Genomic DNA, 20,162 nt, shown 5'->3' with positions numbered 1-20,162 from the left:
CGCATCCTATTGGATGAAAAAAAAAAAAAAAAAAATCTTTTTTTTTTTGTTGTTGCAAATTATGAATTTCATGACTTTACATAGCTGGTTTTCTAATAAAATTATGTATCATAATTATATTTTGGTAAATTAACTTTGCAGCAACCATGATTATACTAAAAAAATTTGAGGATTTGAAATTTATCAAATATTTTTTTAGTTTGTTCTTGTACTACTCTATTTATTTAATTAAGACTTGTGCATACATTAAATGAAGTATGATTAAAGATTAAAGATCTTTATGATTAAAATCCACTTTAATTAATTCAATTTCATAATTATAAGTAAACTAAACTTTACTTTGTTTATAGTAAACAAATTATAAAATTTCCACAAATTTGTGATGGACTCCACAAGCTCTAGACCGTTGTCTACTTAAATTATGTATCCTCCCTGTAACTCATAATAAAATGTTATGATTATAATTATCAAATTAATTAGTGGAATAATTTCAACAACCAATTTAATTTTTATTTTATTTTTTTGTGTGGGGGCAAAAGCTTGATATTGATGTAATTAAGAGCCGTTGCAGGTAATGGTGGGTCCATGCAAGGGAAGAAAATGAAATATTTGGGCGGCTAAAGTTTATGTTAATTATGTCATTAACTCTTTAATCATTACACAACACACTCTTTCACTCCCATAAATACCCCTTTCAACACTCCTCTCCCCTACAAACAAACTCACTCTCTCTTAACCAGACTCAGAGTAGCACAACCAGCAATCCAAACAATGGGAAAAGACGTTGAAGTCACTGAAACCGGTCCGGAATTCTCAGCCAAAGACTACCATGACCCTCCGCCAGCACCTTTGTTTGACATGGAGGAACTGGGTAAATGGTCTTTTTACAGAGCTGTTATTGCTGAATTCATTGCCACTCTTCTCTTCCTTTACATCACCGTATTGACCGTGATTGGTTACAAGAGCCAAACTGATCCTCTCAAGACTAACGACGCTTGTGGTGGCGTCGGTATTCTTGGTATCGCTTGGTCTTTTGGTGGCATGATTTTCATCCTTGTTTACTGCACCGCCGGAATTTCAGGTCAGTCACTTTTCCTCGATCCCGATGAGAAAATGATGAAAACTATATTTAACGACGGAACTTTCCGTCGCCAAACACACTATTTCCGTTGCGATGGAAATTTCCGTCGCTAAAGTAATTATATGCAGAATCTGCGACAAACTTGATATCATTGGCGACGGAATATTCCGTCGCGGATTCTTAATTCACCCAAAATCTGTGTTTTTTACTGAGTTTTTGGTTGTGATTCCGTGAGTTATGTAATTAGAATTAATTTTATTTGGTGAATGAATGAACAGGAGGACACATAAACCCGGCGGTGACATTTGGGCTGTTTTTGGGACGGAAAGTGTCGCTAATAAGGGCAGTTATGTACATGATAGCACAGTGTTTGGGAGCAATATGTGGGTGTGGATTAGTGAAGGCATTCCAGAAATCATACTACAATAGATATGGAGGAGGAGCTAATGAATTGTCAAGTGGATATAGCAAGGGAACTGGGTTGGGTGCAGAGATAATAGGTACTTTTGTTCTTGTTTACACTGTTTTCTCAGCCACAGATCCCAAGAGAAGTGCTAGAGATTCACATGTTCCTGTAAGTATTCTATCATTTTCTACTTTTTTGAGTTAGGTTCATTTCATTTTCTTTGTTTGTTGGGATGTGAGGTTTGTTTTTTTGATGACCTTGAAGATCGCACTATAGCTAGATTCTAAATAAAGATTTTTTTTTTTTTTTTTTTACATAAATACTTTATTTGATTCCTCTAGAAAACAACCCTTTGGTTGTGTTAATTTAGAAGGATAAGGTTCAAATTTACAATTCTAACTAATAGAAAGGCGGGGAAACATGCACCGTCAATTGGATTAAAAGTTTCAGCTGATAGTTAAAATCTAATAATAGTTTTTATATTAATCACTAACACACATTTACATGTAAAAGTCTATTTGACTTGAAGCGTGTACAATATATATGTTAATTACGCTTTTAACAGAAGAAGGACGGTACATTTTACGTGGGTCTCCTATGCTAAAATATCACTGTCCTTACATCAATGGGTATCAAAAATAATAATAACAACAATAAATTCAATCCATATAAGTCCGGTTAACTTTTGCGCTTAAAATAGTCAAAAGTTAATTTGGTCATAAATTGATTCGTCTTTATTTGTACCAAAATTGCTTCACGATTGAAAACACAGATCATACATTTGGAGTATATGTGTCGTGAGCAAAATATGGTCATAAAATCATAATTTTTCTTACATGAATAAAATTTTTATAAGGAAATTCTAATGTTGAACTTAAATTTAGGCTTTAGTTTAAGGTTGTATAACTTGCAATAGTATTATTTTGTCACTAAAAAATAGTAGTAATGACATGTATAGAAATGATAATTGAAATTGACACGTATGCAGGTATTGGCACCACTCCCAATTGGATTTGCAGTATTCATGGTTCATCTTGCCACAATTCCGATCACCGGAACTGGCATCAACCCTGCTAGGAGTTTCGGGGCTGCCGTTATCTACAACGAGGACAAGGCCTGGGATGATCAGGTACTAATTACTCTTAATCATTCTTCCTTTAATTAATTAATTAATCATGTAATTAACAATTATGATTTGAAAAAATGACAGTGGATCTTCTGGGTTGGACCATTCATTGGAGCAGCAGTTGCTGCTTTCTACCATCAATTTGTTCTAAGAGCAGCAGCAATTAAAGCTCTTGGATCTTTCAGAAGCAACGCTTAATTAATATAATTAATCAAGTTTAATGATGGCTTTGAGATGAATAACAATGGATTGGTCGAGAATTAATGGATGTTTGAAGAAGAAGAAGAAGAAGAAGAAGACCAGTTGAATTGTAAATAATGAAACATTTCATGGTCAAGGGTGTCTTTTTCCCTTTATCACTGTAATTGCTTTTCTTTTTCTTTGTATTTTAAGTTTGTGTTATTTATTTATCATGTCTATCTTTTGTCATCCTTGTCCTTTTCTTCACAAAAAAGAAAAAAAAAAATCATCTCTTGGGTTGAGTGTATGCAATGCATCTTCTTAATTTAAGCATAATCAAGTGGAATTAATGGGTTTTTGTCTTCTTTTATTTTTATTTATTCCTTTTCTGTTACTAATTAATAACTAATAAAAAATTAACTAATTTTTTTTTTGAAATAACTATATATTATCAATAATAAAAAAAATAAAAAATAAACTGATAGCTGACAAGTGTTTATTTGCTTGCAAATTAAAGATATATAATTATGCACCCAAGTGATAATTCATTATCATTTACTAAATAATTCAAAACTTATATGACAACTATAGATAATATTAATTTAAGCTATGGTTCTCTACTAATTAATCTCAATTATCAAAGATATAATTAGAGATTTATTAACGCACATTAGGACAAAAGTAGGTAGCAGTTTTTTGCGTTAAAAATACAAAACAACTTCCCGTTTTTATTCTTCACTGTTTCCCTTCTTTTTATTAAGTGCCAAATAATTATATATATAGGATTAAATTAAAAAATTGGGATGGATATATTTTATTATTGAATTTTGACAATTTGGTTCTAGTTTGATTAAACATTTTTATTAGATGGTTGAGATTTGCAGTTTAAACAACTTGAAATTCTTATTGCTTTATCTGCGGGTCTATTTCAACTGGTGGTCTTTTAAGAGGGCCGTGTGAGGATTGCTCAAGTGTTTTGTGGTGAATCTTAGCATGTGTTCTTCAATCTTAGATGAGTTTTGAGATTTTTGTTTTTGTTCGAAGTTAGCTTAGAGCGAAGGGTTTCACGAAGGTGACTCTTTAAGTTCTGGTATATGTTTTATTAGCTAATTTCGAAATGTCGGAAGTTGTTGTTCAAAGATTATTGAGAGGTGAATCTGAGTCACATCAATAGAGAAAGGAACCATGCAGTAGTATGAATGGCGAATTTGGATCTTAACAAGTGTAATGTCCTACTGTAGGTATCCAAGCTATCACAATACTGATCTTACAGGTATGAATTTCACCCGTTTGATTAGATCGTAGTTTCTATTTTTTTGTTTTCGTCGCTTGGACTTTGCCTCACCCATATTTATTATTATTATTTTTTACTTTAATCAACAGTAACTTACTATTGATTTTTTTTTATCATTTCAAAGCTTTTTCCTTTTTTTCAATTTTAGAGTTTTAAGAGCTTCATAATTAGAAGGAGATTAAATCTTTAATAATAATTACCAGATTATAATTGAATTAAATAGGAAAAATGGAAACAAAATAAACTTATTTTTCCCTCTCGAATATTCTGGACACATTCTTCTCCACTTTTTTTTTTTTTTTTTTTTTCTTAAGTGGGCATATGTAGTGATAATTTTATTTAAAAACTAAAAACTAAAAAAAAAAGTGGTCCTGCTCTAAGCATCCTTATCCTAATAGTATATGCAAATAATTTACTGATTTTATAATGAATAGTAAATGTTGTTGAAAATGACAACCTAAAAAGATTAAGATGAGGTGACTCTTATAATTAGTTGTTGAGTAGGGATTGCAAAATTACTTTAAAAAATAATGAAAAAAGAAAAAAATAATAAGATAATGTTTGGTTAGTCTAATATATATATCCTTGGGATTCTTTTTTGTTTTTCTAAAAAGGAAAAAAAAATAAAAATTTATTTTCTCCTCTTTTATAGATTATTAAATTGGAAATGATAATTTAGCTTATCTTGTCCCTCTTTTTGTGGGTTTGTGGTTGTATTTTTTAAACCCCAAATTAGGTGAGTTAATAGCTACTTGATGATGGAGATAAACAAAGGGGAGGGTGAGTAATTGGCAACGTGGAGGTATCCTAGTGGTTGGGCTGTTTTGAGGAGAAAGAAATTCAATTATGATGATATCACCAATGATTGTTACAATTGTTTTGCTTAATCACATATCCATTAGCCATTGACAATAGGGTGTCAATATGGGTTTACGGGCCGTGTCGATCTACTCAGATATCTAAACGGTCAATCCTAACACGATCCGTTTAACCAATTGAAACTATATTTTGAAATATTAACTTACAGGGAACCTATATATTAACTCCAATGATTCATCAAATTACACTTGATTTTTAACAAGTTTAAATACATGTTTACATTACCCAGTTTCACATGAGTTTCATACAATTTCATCTCATGTGAAACTAGGTAAAACTAGATGAAACTTATGTAAAACTGATTGAATCTATGAACTCAAATATTTCATCAAATTTCACTTGAGTTTCTACAATATAGTTTCATCAAGTTTCACCTTATGTGAAATTATTTGAAATTCATGTAAAACTAATTGAAACTATTCTCAAACATTAACTACAAGGTTTCATTAAATTACATTTGAGTTTCAATAGGTTTAAATGCAGTTTCACGTAGTTTCAACAAATGTGAAGCTAGCTAAAACTCATGTAAAACTGATTGGACCTATTAACTCTAATGTTTCATCAAATTATATGCTTGACTTCAATAAATGTAATGCAATTCCGCATGAGTGTCACCTAACCTCAGCTCATGTAAAACTAGGTGAAATTGTCTAAAACTCACGTGAAATTATTCAAAAACATTATGATTTCATCAAATTACATTAGTTTTTTTTATAACAAACAGACAGAAGCACCAGAACCAGAAGACCAACACTAATCCAAAACCATCCTAGCAAAACACCCCCCCTCCTCAAATCCTCTTGCAAAATATTAATAACAGCATAAAGAATAGCTTCCAATTTAATCACTCCAACAGGATAGCAATGCGCCTCCGTCGCAAGCTTATCCGTCATCCGGTTCTGCTCTCTAAAGGCATGCTTAAAAACAATAGGCTCGAAAAAGACAGCAGCTCTTTTAATTCCCTGTAACAGATTCTGATTACTTCCCATCAAGGATAAATTTGAGTTAATTGCCCGTATAAGCTCTTGATTTTCAGATTCAACTTCGAGTAATTTAATGCCAAACTCTTTGGCTAAATTAATATCAGTCATAATCCCCCAAATTTCTGCTTTAAACGAGTCACCTCTTCCCATGTTGTGCATAAAACCTGCAACCCAGGACTTGAGACTATCGCGGATAACACCCCCCGCTGTTATACCACCATTAGCAGATCTAGAACCGTCCGTATTAAACTTATACCAACCACCTTTTGGTTTATTCCAACCAATTAGCACCTCCTTTTTTTTTGGTCTTTAAGAATGGTATCCGTAGTCTTCCATCCATGGATGAATTGAGTAGTAGTTTCATGAATGCATCTAACGTGATCAATGGGAATCCCTCTTCCCCTATAAAAAAAAATGGATAAATTCTTCCATTTCCATATTAGCCAACAAGTTACAAGAAACAGAGCTTGTCAATTCACCACATTAGTCTCGTTATTGAATAAAGCCCAATCAAATTACATTAGTTGAGTTTTAAGAGATTTAAATGTAATTTCAAATAAATTTCACCTAGTTTCACCTCACATGAAACGGTAAAACTCATTTGAAACTATTATAATATTTAATCAAGAATGGTAAATTTTGTTTAAGATATAACTTTATCCTTAACTTCTACGTCTTACTCCTCTTCCATAATACTATTCGTAAAAGAAAATTTAACTATGTTAAATGTATTGTTATTCTCATGCAAGTAATTTAAATTAGGATTAATTCTAAAAAAATCTATGTGGTTACATCAATTTGCAGATAAGGGAATGTGGTTCTTTTGTTGTCAAAACGAGGACTGTGCTTATCGATATTTGCAAATAGAGAACTTTTGATTTGATAGTATTAAATTTGGTCGTTAACGACCTCAAAATGAAAATATGTTAACTCATTTTATTATATTAGTCCTTAAGACATATACATAGTTGGCATTTACACAAGTTGAGTGGACTTGGGCCCTTAAGAGTTCATAACCAAAGAAATATGTGTTAAAGATAAGGAATAAACAATAGGCCTCATTCATTTGTGCTTATCACTATAATAATGTGGACCACAGGCACTTTATTTTAGGCCAAAAAGAAGATATATATGGAAATGCACATGTAAGTCTTGTGAATTGCCAATACCATACCAGACCATGTGAATCCTAAGTTAGGCATGAACAAAGACATGATTTTAGTATTTATAGTGGAGCTACAAACATTCATTTCTAGTTCAGCATGCAATGCAATGCTTGCTTCCATATTCAATTCCAACCCTACTTGACTATGTACCCTTTTAGTTCACTTGTTTCTGTTTATGTTTGCGGATAGTTAGTAGATATTAGCTGATTCTTCTGTGAAAAGTAGTTGTTTCAAAATTTTACCAAACATTTTTTTTATTTCCTGTTTAGAATTAAAGGGTAAAAAGTAATTCCGAAAAATGGAACCAAACGGACACTATGTATGATTACACATATTATATTTATAAATAGGTGTTTGATTATTATTTGGGGTTTGCTGCTCCTTGAAGCTAAGCAAAGTATTTATTTTTCCATTATTAGTAATTATTTTGTTTAATTTCTTAGACTGCCAACAAGTGAACTTTGTTACTTGAGTAACAATGTGTAGTTTTGGGAGATTATGCATGCTTATATTAAAAGTAAATTAATCCCACGCCTGCACTGCATAAATATATTCTTTACTTGCATTGTAAAATACATCATCAGAATATCATTTTCTACTCAAAGTAATTTCACTTAAATAGGCTTTTTTTATCAACACTCCTTCACATGTCATGCAAATTCATTTCTCATATTTAAAGTTTAAATTATCAACAATATAGCACACATTGTTAATTCGTTTTGTTATCGAAGTTTGGCCCCCAGTTAATTTGTAATCAGGATCAAATTCAAATAAATAAAGATTAATGGGCCATGTGTAATAATAATAATAATAATAATAATAATAATAATAATAAAAAGTGAAGGATTAAATATTGATTATAAATTTGATGTACAAAAAGAAAATTAATTAGCAATCATAATAGTATATGTATACATTTAATACTCAATCATAATAGTTCAAATTAGTAATAGAATTGAAATAAAACTTCTCTCATAGATTTATGTTATGGTTATTATTTGTATTTCCTATTTTATACACTAGTATAATAGCCACGACGTTTACCGTTATTAGCCACGGTTGTACGACCGTGGCCAAAGAGGGGCGACGCTAATGTTTGACATCGATGTTTATATTAACCGTCGTGATGTAGATTAAAGTCGATTGAAGGTTTTAATCGTAAACCAACAAAGAATACAATCTTCTCAAGCTTCACTTGAAGGTTGAGTTAACCCAAAACAAGGTGAAACCTTGGTGCTCCAATGGAGGCTTAAGTTTAATTCATCAAAAAAGTCCCTAAACATTACAAAGAAGGGAGTTTAAATACTCTCCCAAAGAAGTAGAGAAAAGACCAAAAGCCCATGAATAGGGTTTTTGGCTAAACATGTGTCTAAGGATAGAATATGAAAGGAAAGAGTTCATGGAAATTGAGTAATAAGAAACCGAGGGCAAAACAGTAATTAACCAACAACAGAAATGGTCCCCTCTTAGTAAGAACTTGGAGGAGAAGTATTGTTCAGGCAGGATACGCCCCGCGTAGGCTAGTGTACGCCCCGCGTAACTTGGGTGCTGAGCTTTTGGACATTTCGAAGGGATTATACGCACGGCGTTCCTAGAGTCACGCTCCGCGTATTGTAGCTTTTGGTCGTGATGATCCTCCTTGGTGGGCTTTACGCGTGGCGTCCCCACCGTTGCGCTCCGCGTGCTCGAACTCCTGGGGACTCTTCACTCTGGACTCTGTTCTTACGCCCCGCGTGACTTGGGTACTGGACAATTGTTCGGTAAAGGAGTCCTCTACGCCTCGCGCCTTGGTAAGCACGCCTCGCGTGCTTAGTTGTGTGGCCTGACTCTCGTTGTTCTCATCTCTTGGTTCCAGGCTCGTACTTAGGGAAAGGATGCCCTCATCATTCTCCCCTTCTTTGAAAGAGTCGGACTCCGCCTCCGACGCCTTGGTTGGTAACGACCCGTCCGGCTTCCACAAGCTCAAATCCTGCACATTAAAAGAAGAAGACATCTTCCCAAGCCAATTGGGAAGGGTTCGTTGGTAGACATTAGCATTAATCTTCTTGGTGATCCGGTAGGGACCATACTTCCTCGACCTCAGTTTGCTATTAGTAGCGTGCATGAGTCGCTCTTTTCCTAAGTACACCATCACTTCATCCCCCACCTCAAACTGAACATCTCTCTGGTGTTCGTCAATCTTGGCCTTAATTTTACTGTTTTTCTCCTCAATGCTATGTCGAACTTCTTGGTGCATTTGGTGGTAGTCATTGGCCAAATTCTAAGTCGCTACACTCTTCTTTTCCCCCTTCGGGACTTCGCCCAAATCAAGTGAGTGGTTCGGAGCTTTAGTATACACAGTCTCAAAAGGGGACTTCCCGATGGTCGAACTCACGACGGAGTTGTAGGAAAATTCGGCTTGAGCGATCACATAATCCCACATCCGGGGCTTATCTCGACATTTGCTTCTCAATAGATTCCCCAACGTCCGGTTTACCGCCTCAGGTTTCCCATCTGTTTGGGGGTGAGCCATGGTGCTGAATTTCAAAGTGGATCCGAGGACGGCCCAAAGTGGCTAACGAACTTAGTGTCCTGGTCAGATATTATGGTCCTCGGAACCCCATGTAGCCTCACCACCTCACGGAAGAAAAGCTTGGCAATGGCGGTGGCGTCACTAGTCTTATGACACGGAATAAAATGAGCCATTTTAGAGAATCGATCCACCACCACGAATATAGAATCCATACCCCGTTGGGTTCTTGGTAGTCCCAACACAAAATCCATGGAAAGATCCTCTCAAATGGTTTCCAGGATCGGGAGGTGCATCCTTAATCCGGCATTAGTAGCATGCCCCTTCATGGTTTGGCAATTTTTGCATCGCTCCACGATGTACGCCATATCTCTCCTCATCTTAGGCCAGAAATATCGGGAGCTAACCACCTCAAAGGTCTTATCTCGACCGAAATGACCTCCCAACACTCCTCCATGTAGTTCTCGGATCACTCTTTCTCTTATGGACGTACCCGGGAGACATAATTGGCTACCCCTCATGAGGAACCCGTCCACTAACTGATACTCCCCTCCTTCGGTACCGTTCCTACACTTCTCCCACTCACTTCCAAAGTTCGGGTCATCACAGTACTCCCCTTTAAGGTGCTCCAAGTCTACTAACTCCAAGGCCACTGTTTTGAATAGTGCTACCCTTCGGCTCAAGGCATCCGCCACCTTGTTTTGTTGACCCGCTTTGTGGAGAAGCTTATAGGGGAACTTATCCACATAGGCGGACCATCTGGCATGCATAGGACTCCGGAGTTGCTTTTGGCTTCCTAGGTACTTGAGGGCTTGATGATCGGTGTACAACATGAATTCCTTTCCAATGAGGTAGTGCTCCCACGTCTTACGAGCCCATACAACCGCATAGAACTCATTGTCATAGGTGGCCCATTTCTGCCTCAAGTCACACAATTTCTCACTGAAATAAGCTATGGGCCTCTTCTCTTGCATCAATACTCCTCCAACTCCCACTCCACTAGCATCACACTCTACTTCGAAGAGCTTATCAAAATCCAGAAATGCTAAAAATCGGAGCAGTGCTCAGTTTTTCCTTTATCAACGCGAAACTGCTCTCTTGTTCATCTCCCCACTTGAAGCCCCTACCCTTCTTCAAACACTCAGTCATAGGAGCCACGATAGCACTGAAATTTCGGATGAAGCGCCTATAGAAAGTAGCCAGTGATAGGGGTATTTTACCCCTATCTTTTAGCGTGATTTACGAGATAATTTTGGATAAAATAAATAAGTTTAATTGCAAAAATAAAGTATTTTGAATAAATAAAGAAATAAAAATAAATCTCGTACTTTTAGTTTAATTCCTTCGTTTTTTGATTAGTTTAGGAAATAAAAACGTCAAGCTAACTCAGCTCTCAAGTGTTGTATTTCAGGTACAAGAAAGGAGCAAAAACCCACTTCATACGCGGGGCGTAGTAACCCTTACGCGGGGCGTGAAACATGATGACAGAAATAATTGCCTTATCCGCAGGCACCATATGGAACTGACTCAGCATACGCGGGGCGTATGCCATTTTACGCGGGGCGTATGACACATGTCGACAATAATTGGCCTAATCCTGAAAGTCAGACTGCATTGTCTCCCAGAGTCAACTATCCATACGCGGGGCGTATCATTATATACGCGGGGCGTATAAGGCAGTTCTTCAACGTAAAAAGATCAGAGACACATTTACGCGGGGCGTACTTCATCTACGCACGGCGTAAATACTCCAATTCTAGCAATAAAACTTCAGAAATTCAAACACGCGGGGCGTACTTCAGCTACACAGGGCGTGTTTGGGAACAATTAGACACGGAATTGGTCCACATGCAGGAGATTTCTGACGGAATGGGCACCTACACGGGGCGTAAACCACCTTACGCGGGGCGTATCATGGGATTTCTGCACCAAATAATGTTGCTCCATACTTGTGCTTTGTGAAATTACCAACTTGCCCTTGCTTGATGTCTATAAATAGATAGCTTTTGAACTTCATTAGACACCAATTGCATACTAGAGAGCTATACTATACTCTTTTCTTTCCTTGTAACTTAGATTCAGATTTTGTAGTTGAACTCTCCCCCTCGAGAGCTTGTTCGATTGTTCCGGCGTTCCATCGAAGTTCCGCTCCATCATTCATCACCAAGCTCGAGAGTTCCACCTCCACGACCTAGGAGACGGCTTTGAGTCCGGTTAGCTAGTTCCAAGGGCGGATTCGCCCTTTTACTTGCTAATTAGCTTGTACCCTTCCTATGTACTAGGCTTGGTTGTATTTCATCTTTACGCTTTCCATATTTATAATTTATGATTCATAATCTCTATTTCCCTTTACGTGTTAATGTTTATTACTTGTTTTGATATTGATAATTGACTATTGTGTAGGAACACGCGATTACCGCCGCCATCCGGGCTATCTTTAGGGAATTATATAGGTGTTGCCCTACCGGAAGTGACAAACCGGAAACCGTAGGAATTGACAAGCCACGGAACTTACGGGCCCTAATTTCTAGTTCCCCCGCATTAGACACGCCTTGACTAGGAATCACGTAGTCTAAGCACTTCACGGGTCGGTCTTACTACACTTGGTCGTCTTTGCAAGAATAAACCGTTATCCGTATACATTTAGAGTCGTTATTTATCGTGGTTATAATTTATCATACACGCCCCACTTCATAGAGTTTTTAGCTACACGATTCTGTGTCGCCAATAGTTAGGAATAGTGTGTAGTTGTGTCTTACTTTACCCCAAAGTAATCATCGCTTAAATAACATACGAAACCGAGTCGTCTAATACTTGTAATTATAAATCCCGTGGATTCGATACCCGGTCTTAACCGGATTATTACTTGATACGACGGGGTACACTTGCCCCTAAGTAGTGACGTCTAGTGAATTTAGAGCAATTAGAAAGACCACATCCATAGTCCCATAGCACACTCATATCACACTACATCCGTAAACATACACCGCTAGACGAACCAACACATCAAGTTTTTGGCGCCGTTGCCGGGGATTTATAATTTCCTACAATATTAGACAAAAAAGTTTTATTGTTAGTTTAAGCATTCTTTTTGTATAAATTGTTTATATATACGTTTGTTAACATTATTATTTTTGTTGATAATTCTTTTATACTTGTTTACTTTATGCACACCCGATCTAAAAGTGTTTCTCTCGTACCTATTGATCTCGAAATTGAACGTACTCTTTGTAGGTTACGTAGAGAGAAAATGGCAAACCCCAACGCCGAGGTCAACCAACCCAACGGAAACCCAAGGCCACACGTGAACAACATCCGCGGGGCCAATGATACGCGTTCGATGATGGAGATCCTTGCACCGCATCGTCCCCAAAATCGTAACGGCATTGTCGCTCCCACGATTCCGGCCAACACATATGAGATCAAGACCGGGATGATCCAATGGATACAACAATGCGGTCAATTCGGAGGGGAACTCCATGAGAACCCCAACGAACATTTGGATAAATTTCTTATGTGTGCCGATACTTCTCGGCAAAATGGTGTTCCCGTTGAGGCTGTGAGACTGAAATTGTTTCCTTTTTCATTGACAGGACAGGCGCTGGAGTGGCTACACTCATTGGAGGCGGGATCCATCACGTCATGGGAAGAGCTTGAAAAGGAGTTCCTCTCCTACTATTTTCCGCCATCCAAAACAGTCAAGTTACGGACCGATATCACATCCTTCAGGCAGTTGGAATGCGAGGCCCTTCACGCAGCTTGGGCTAGGTTCCGGAAGTTGCTCCGAAACTGCCCCCACCATGACATCCCAAAGCACGACTTGGTAAGCACTTTTTACCACGGGTTAACTCCCACTAACCGTGCGACTGTTGATTCCGCTGCAGGTGGGGATCTATTTCGGAAGTCAGCTAGTGAGGCCTACGAGCTCATTCATGAGCTCGCAAGGAAAAGTGTGCAATGGCAAGAGGATCGGCTTGCCGGCCCGTTGCGGCATCAAACATTCGCTGTGGAGAAAGAGGCTCCGAAGAGCTCCATAGCTGAAATGAACAAGAAGCTTGACTCGTTGATCGCTCAATTAAGCCTCAATAAAGGTGTACAGGTCATGATGTGCACTCACTGTGGTGGAGACCATGACGCGTTTAATTGCCAAATCGGTAGCCCCTTCGCTGGCGATGCCGAAAACGTAAGTTTTATAGGAGGTAACCAAAGGTATAATTCCCATTCGAACTCCTATTCTCACCACAATAATAATAATAACAGCGGATGGAGGCCTCGGTATCAACACCCGAACTTGTCATATGGCAACAATAATAATGTGTTGAGGCCCCCATCCGGCTTTGAGCAAGAATTTCGGAAAAACGGGCTCGGGCAATCACAAGCCGCGCCCGGAAATCGAAACGCTCCGCCCTCCAACAGTGTACAAGACCAATCGGTCACGTCTTTGTTGAAGGACATATTAACCCGTCTTTCCGATAACGAAGTGTTTTGTAGGGATCTTAGTCGCCAGGTGGCCCACCTGAACCGTCAACAACAAGAGAGGCCACTAAGAACCCTCCCAGCAAATACTGAACAAAATCCGCGGGGTAAGAATCGGGAATCCAGGCAAGTGGTAAAGCTCCTCAACAATAGGAGTTCGGACCCGTCAAGCTCCAACGCGGACGTCTTGCAATAAGCCGCCACATAAGAAAGTCGAGCTACTTCGACTCAAAACGTAGCATCGGTTTGAATCCCTCGAACCATTTGTCTATATGTATCGTAAACATTATTTCTTTTCTTTATTTTGCATTATGGTGGTTTCTATTTTTCATTTTCATTATGCTTTCTTCCTTTTTCTTTTATTTTATTTTCTTAAAAATCAAAAGAAAAACAAATCCCACATTAATCCAAAATTTTACAAATACGTGGGGCGTACAAACCATTGCGCCCCGCGTAATTGTAATTCCTGCCGTTTTTACTGAATAAAGAACACGCTACGCGCGGCGCATCTACATTTACGCCCCGCGTACGCTTTCCCTAAAACAATTAAAAATGAATTTTCTTTAAATGCCACGTGAAGGACACGCGGGGCGTACCGCATGGTACGCCGCGCGTATCCTCGGGGAGTTGTGAATCACAACTCCCCATGGCAACTCCCCATCTCTCAAACTTCTAATCACCCCTCTTCCCTATACACCTTTTCCACTTCCACACTCCACCTCCTCTTCCACCCTATCAATTCTCACCTTTTCAAATTCAAATTTCCACCTTCCCTCCACAATAAATTATCATTAACCACCACCTTAATTACCCATAAATAAAACATAAAAATCATAAAAATCATTAAACCCTCATAAATCTATAAAAAAATTATAAAATTACCAAAACCACAAAAGATCCCTCTTCCCCCGTCTGATTACGCGGGGCGTAACCCTATTTACGCCCTGCGTCCCTATCCCTTTTGTCACGAAAAGGGGCAGGCGCACTGTTGAGCGATTTCCGCAAGTGCACGGTTTCGCTTGTAGTAATAAAAATATCGATCCCACAGGGATACGTTTTTTTAACGAAAAACTTATTTTTGAATTTATTAATTTCGAACTTGTTAGATTTACTATTAATTGTAAATGAAAAGTGAAATTTGTCTAATTGAATTTAGGAAAAAATAATTGTTTAATTGAGTTTGAGGACTTTGAGTATTTGAAAATGCTGGAATAAGATTTTATATTTAGAATAAATCGATTGTTAGAAGGATCTTCTGATTTAGGTATGAATTTTACAAAACAGGAACATTTAGAACTTTTAGAAAAATAATGAATGTATTCATTTGCATTAAGCAAAGAAAACAACTTAAACTTTGTATCAATTATGATGATGAAATAAATGACGGAACCTCTAATTAATTGGCTTTGAACGCGACAAAACCCTTTCGGGATAGTTGCCCTTACTCAAATTAAAACTCTTTCGAGATGATAATTTGCCTAAGTGTTCAACAAAGTTTCCTTGTAATGATTTTGAATTTAACTACGTATTAATGAAAACACCAGCCTCACTTATATTGGATTGGTTACCATAAGTGCTGCATAACGATTTGTCGAATAGAACGGACTTTATTAGATGAAAAATAAATTGATACAAGTTTACAGAGAACATGGAGCATCGAGTTCTTCGAGGGCGTGCAAGTGAACGGCTGATCAGTCCTTTCCTTGGGTTTCCTTAGAGGTTGTCAGGCTCAGGGGCGAACACTCTACTCAATCTTCTCGCTGTAACTTCGTAATAGGGATTCGGTCGGCCACTACCATGATGCAAACTAAAACTGGAACAATGTCTAAACGCTTTTGAGTTGTAATTAAACTATAAACAATATGTGTACCTCATCTTGTTTTGTACAGAATCTAATTTCTAACTCTCGAATTGTTTTACTTAGAACTTAGACATTAGTTCTACGCTCTGATTCTATATCTATATTACATAACATTACATTGCATTTTTTCTCAACATCAACTCTTTATTTATAGATGTTGAAGGGTTGTGATTGAAGTGATGTATCCTTTGTGAAAAATTATATCCGTTGGTTAAGAGTCGTGTCCGTTGTGAAAGGACGTCTTTATCCACTTGAACGAACGCGTTTCTTAGATTTCAACATGTGTTAAATGCATTTGGCAAAATTTCTGCACTTACCGAGGATAGGAATCCTCGGCCGTGAATTGGGGAGCATTAAGTTGAACGTTGGACGAAGGGAGGAAATATGAACCACGCGTGTCGCGGCCGCGGGTGGGGGATTCGCTGTCGCGGCACGGTGAGTTTTCCATTTCTTTGCTTTCGTTTGTGTCCTCGACTTGGTGCTTTCAATTTACGTCGTCTTTGACTCCTTTTGTAGGGTTTTTCTTCTGTTTTAGATCCTTTTTCGTTGCTATTTGGATTTTACCAAATATTTAGGTACCTTGCAAGAAAGAAAGATATTGGAGAGTAAAAGTAATCTAAGCAGATATAAACAACACAGATTTGTAATAAAAATGATGTAAATGTTAATGATATTTTAGGTATATTTTGGGCTTAACAAATCTCCACACTTAATCTTTTGCTAGTCCCGAGCAAAATTTCACTGAATTTATTCCTTAACTAATCTCTTTATGAAAATAAAACATATATCTTTGTGTTTACCTTTTAAATTAGTTAAGCCGAAAAGACTAACTTCGCATGGCAAATTTATACGCAAAATATCAAACTAACTTAGTATAAATATGATATATCATTCGTCTTGTATTTCAATGTTTAAATCGAAGTATTCGGGACGATGTAAGCACGCATGTTATTGAGTCTTTCATCTCAAGGCATTTCAAAGCACCAAATTTCCTTTCCCAAACTTGAATTATTATATATGAGTATAAAGTTTAATTTATTTGCTTAGTTACGCCCGTGATAAGGGTGGTGTAGACACCGAGTCGGAGGACCTGTGACGAAAACCTGAAAACAAGACGGTTGAAGCGATTGATTCCGAAAGTTTCAAAAATAATAAAATAAATAAGTTACATTCGGTCGCTGTTGTCGATCGGATAGCTCGCGAATGCTTAACGGCACGGTGCGAGTGCTCAGCGGCGGCCGACGCGCGTTCGACGACAGTCGGACGCCCGCTCGACGATGCAAAGTGCGTACTCGACGTTGGTCGGACGCACGCATCCAACCATGAATGGTACGTGCTCGGTGTCCGAGCAAGACACGAGCTTGATGGCATGGGACGCGCGCTCGACGGCCACGAGGCGTGTGCGCCCGGCAGCGCGGAACACGCGTTCGGCGGTCACGACGCGTGAACGCCCGACGACGTGAAGCGCGAGCTCGACGGCCGCGGGGCGTGCACGCCCGACGACGTGAGATGCGCCCCGGCGGCCGTTGAACGAGTGCCCGACCGCGTTGGGCGGAAGCCCAACGGCAGTTGGGCGCGCGCGCCCAACCGCGCGTTGGGCGCTCGCCCAACGCTGTTGGGCGACCGCCCAACAATCGTTGGGCGGTAGCCCAACGTAGTGTTGGGCGGCCGCCCAACAAGCCTTGGGCGGCCGCCCAACAAGCCTTGGGCGGCCGCCCAACGGCTTTGGGCGACGCCCGATTCTACTCGAGCGTCGCCCATTGTTCCGGGACCCGTTTCCCTATAAATAGGGGCACGGATCCCAATGCAGAAGGGAGAGGAATTTTGGGAGCTTTCTCACTCTAAACATTTTTAGAGAGAGAAAGTCAATTTTTTGGAGAAAATATTTTTTTCCCAAAAAAATCCTAATTTTCCAAAGTTAAATTTTTACTAAAAAAACACAAAAAACTGGAAAATCACGACTCGTGGAATCAATCGGCTTCGACTGTCAGATACCGAACTTGAGGTATTATCCGAGGACTAGACTCTTTTATTTTATTTATTCTCTTCTTCTATTTATTTTTATGTTATAGTTTTTTTATTTAATTAGTTATTTATTTTATCACGTTTTATTTAATTAGCGCATTTATTTAATTTTCGTTTCGTGTGGAATAAAATTCGGTTTTGTGTTAAAATAAAAAACCTCGTTTTGATATCCCAATACGAACCGTGATCCGATAAAAAAGTAGTTCGGGTATCGAAAAAACGTTGAAATTATAAGTTTCTAATTTAAAAGAAATTTCCAAATAATGTTTTAAAATGAAAACATCGTTTTAGGAACTTCCGTTTTCGACTATGATCCATTTTTGGTAGTTCGGAAATCCGAAACGATTGAATTAGATTTAATTTAAAGCTTTTGAATAAATCTGGAAACATTTGGTGTGCTGCTGTAATTTGCCAATTCTGTCACTAATTGCTGTTTACCGACGGATTTTCCGTCGGTAAATCTGCCAAAACGTAAAAAATACCATTTCAGTCCCTTTTTCTTAACTTTTAAGCTTTTAATCCTTAATATATATATATGTATAGTTATGTAACATATGTTTTTCAAACTATTTTAGATATTTAGTGTATATAATTATTTAGGATGTTTGTATACCATTTGTTATTCTATTTTACGATATAAGTATATGTATATATATGTCTTCCCTTTTCTATTTGAGTTATATTAGATTTTATTTTGAAGATTATTTACTTGGGCATTTTGGGAAATAATTAATATATATTAGTATATGTTATTTTTGATATTTGAAACTATAATAGTTATGTATATATGTAGTTTTGGGATATTTGGGTTATTTTATTGATTATTGAATGAAATTATTTTGGATAAATGTTATTTTCTTATTTATGAGATTTATTTACTATTTTCACATTTTTAAAGTATAAATGTATTTTAACTAGTATTTTCATATATGTATTATATAGTTTCCTTTTATTAACTTTTATTTTCATATTACCTTTTTGATTTAAATGTATATATATAAGCTAGAATTACCTTTTTTTTTATTATTCTTTTGGGCCATTCATGGGTCTATGTTTCAAATGGGCTTTATTTGAGTATGAGTCTTGGTTTAAATGAGTTTATTATTGTAATTATAATAGGTAGAGAGTCCATTAAATAAGAGGGGAAAATAAATCACAAAAAAAGAGTGTTTTCAATTTAATTATTTAAACTAATGAATTTTTAGAGTTTCCTAATGTAAATAATAGAGTTATTTTTGTTAACCTTTCAAATCGTTTCTCGAAACACCACGTTTTAAAACCTTAGTCCGTTCCAAAGGCGGATTAAGCGAACATTGTAATTAAAATCGTTTTCTTTGTGAATAATAGAGTTTTTGAATCATTTTCTTAAAGGGTTTGTACAAAATAAAATTGACTTGTATGTTTAATCATGTTTTCCTATTAAAAGGTCTTTATCCTAACATTTTCAAACACTCGAGTCGTTCCAACGGCGATTCGGGTGAACTTCATCAAACGGGGTTTTAAAACGCACCTAAATCGTTCCAACGGCGATTAAGGTGCGAACCATGTAAATGAACTCGTTTTGGGGAAATAAGTTAGCATAGAGTAAACACACTTCATGACATTTAAATAAAGTTGTAAACCACTTCTTTCTTCCCCCTTCTCTGTGTATGTATAATATAAATGGGTGGTTCTTTACTGATGTGGCTTTTCAATAATATATGCTCAAAACGGTTTCTAAAAAGAGAAATGAAAGGTTTCAAATGAATTTTAAACTTAAAGAAGTATACGATTAGTCCGTTATCGCCTAACATGCTGAGTAGGAGGCCGGTGGTTCATAACCGGGCGATGTCGGGGTGCCTAGTAGCCTTTCTCCGGAAAGGAGCTAGCCTTCTCGGCTCGTACCTAAGTTTCCCGAACCCACACCAGTCTCCCGCAAGGGATCGGTGTTCATTTTCCCATTCGTGGGTGGCGACTCTTCCATATCTCCGAGCTCCGGTCCTGCCGAGCAGCTTGATTCCACGATTGGTTGCTTTCGACGCCAATCACCGCTTACGTCGCCATGAGGTGTCCACCCCCCGGTCCGCCCGGGAGATTAGGCCGCGGCACCTCGTCTAACAGGTGGTCTCGATTGTAACTTTATATGCATTTTATTTGTGTTCGCTTAAGAGGTATCGACCATGCCATGGGTGGACGC

General features: G+C 37.6%; 1 protein-coding gene across 1 annotated transcript; it reads left to right on the top strand.

Annotated features, from left to right (window-relative positions):
* The first annotated feature begins 697 nt into the window (after positions 1-697).
* Positions 698-3,143, top strand: LOC136222123 (probable aquaporin PIP2-4). Its single transcript, XM_066009610.1, has 4 exons — positions 698-1,081; positions 1,360-1,655; positions 2,476-2,616; positions 2,698-3,143. The coding sequence occupies exons 1-4, from the start codon at positions 772-774 to the stop codon at positions 2,809-2,811; spliced, it is 861 nt and encodes a 286-aa protein (XP_065865682.1). The 5' UTR covers positions 698-771; the 3' UTR covers positions 2,812-3,143.
* Positions 3,144-20,162: the final 17,019 nt, after the last annotated feature.

Source organism: Euphorbia lathyris, chromosome 3, assembly GCF_963576675.1.
Source record: "Euphorbia lathyris chromosome 3, ddEupLath1.1, whole genome shotgun sequence".
NCBI classification, from domain to species: Eukaryota; Viridiplantae; Streptophyta; class Magnoliopsida; order Malpighiales; family Euphorbiaceae; genus Euphorbia; species Euphorbia lathyris.
This window is presented reverse-complemented; position numbering and strand designations above follow the sequence as displayed.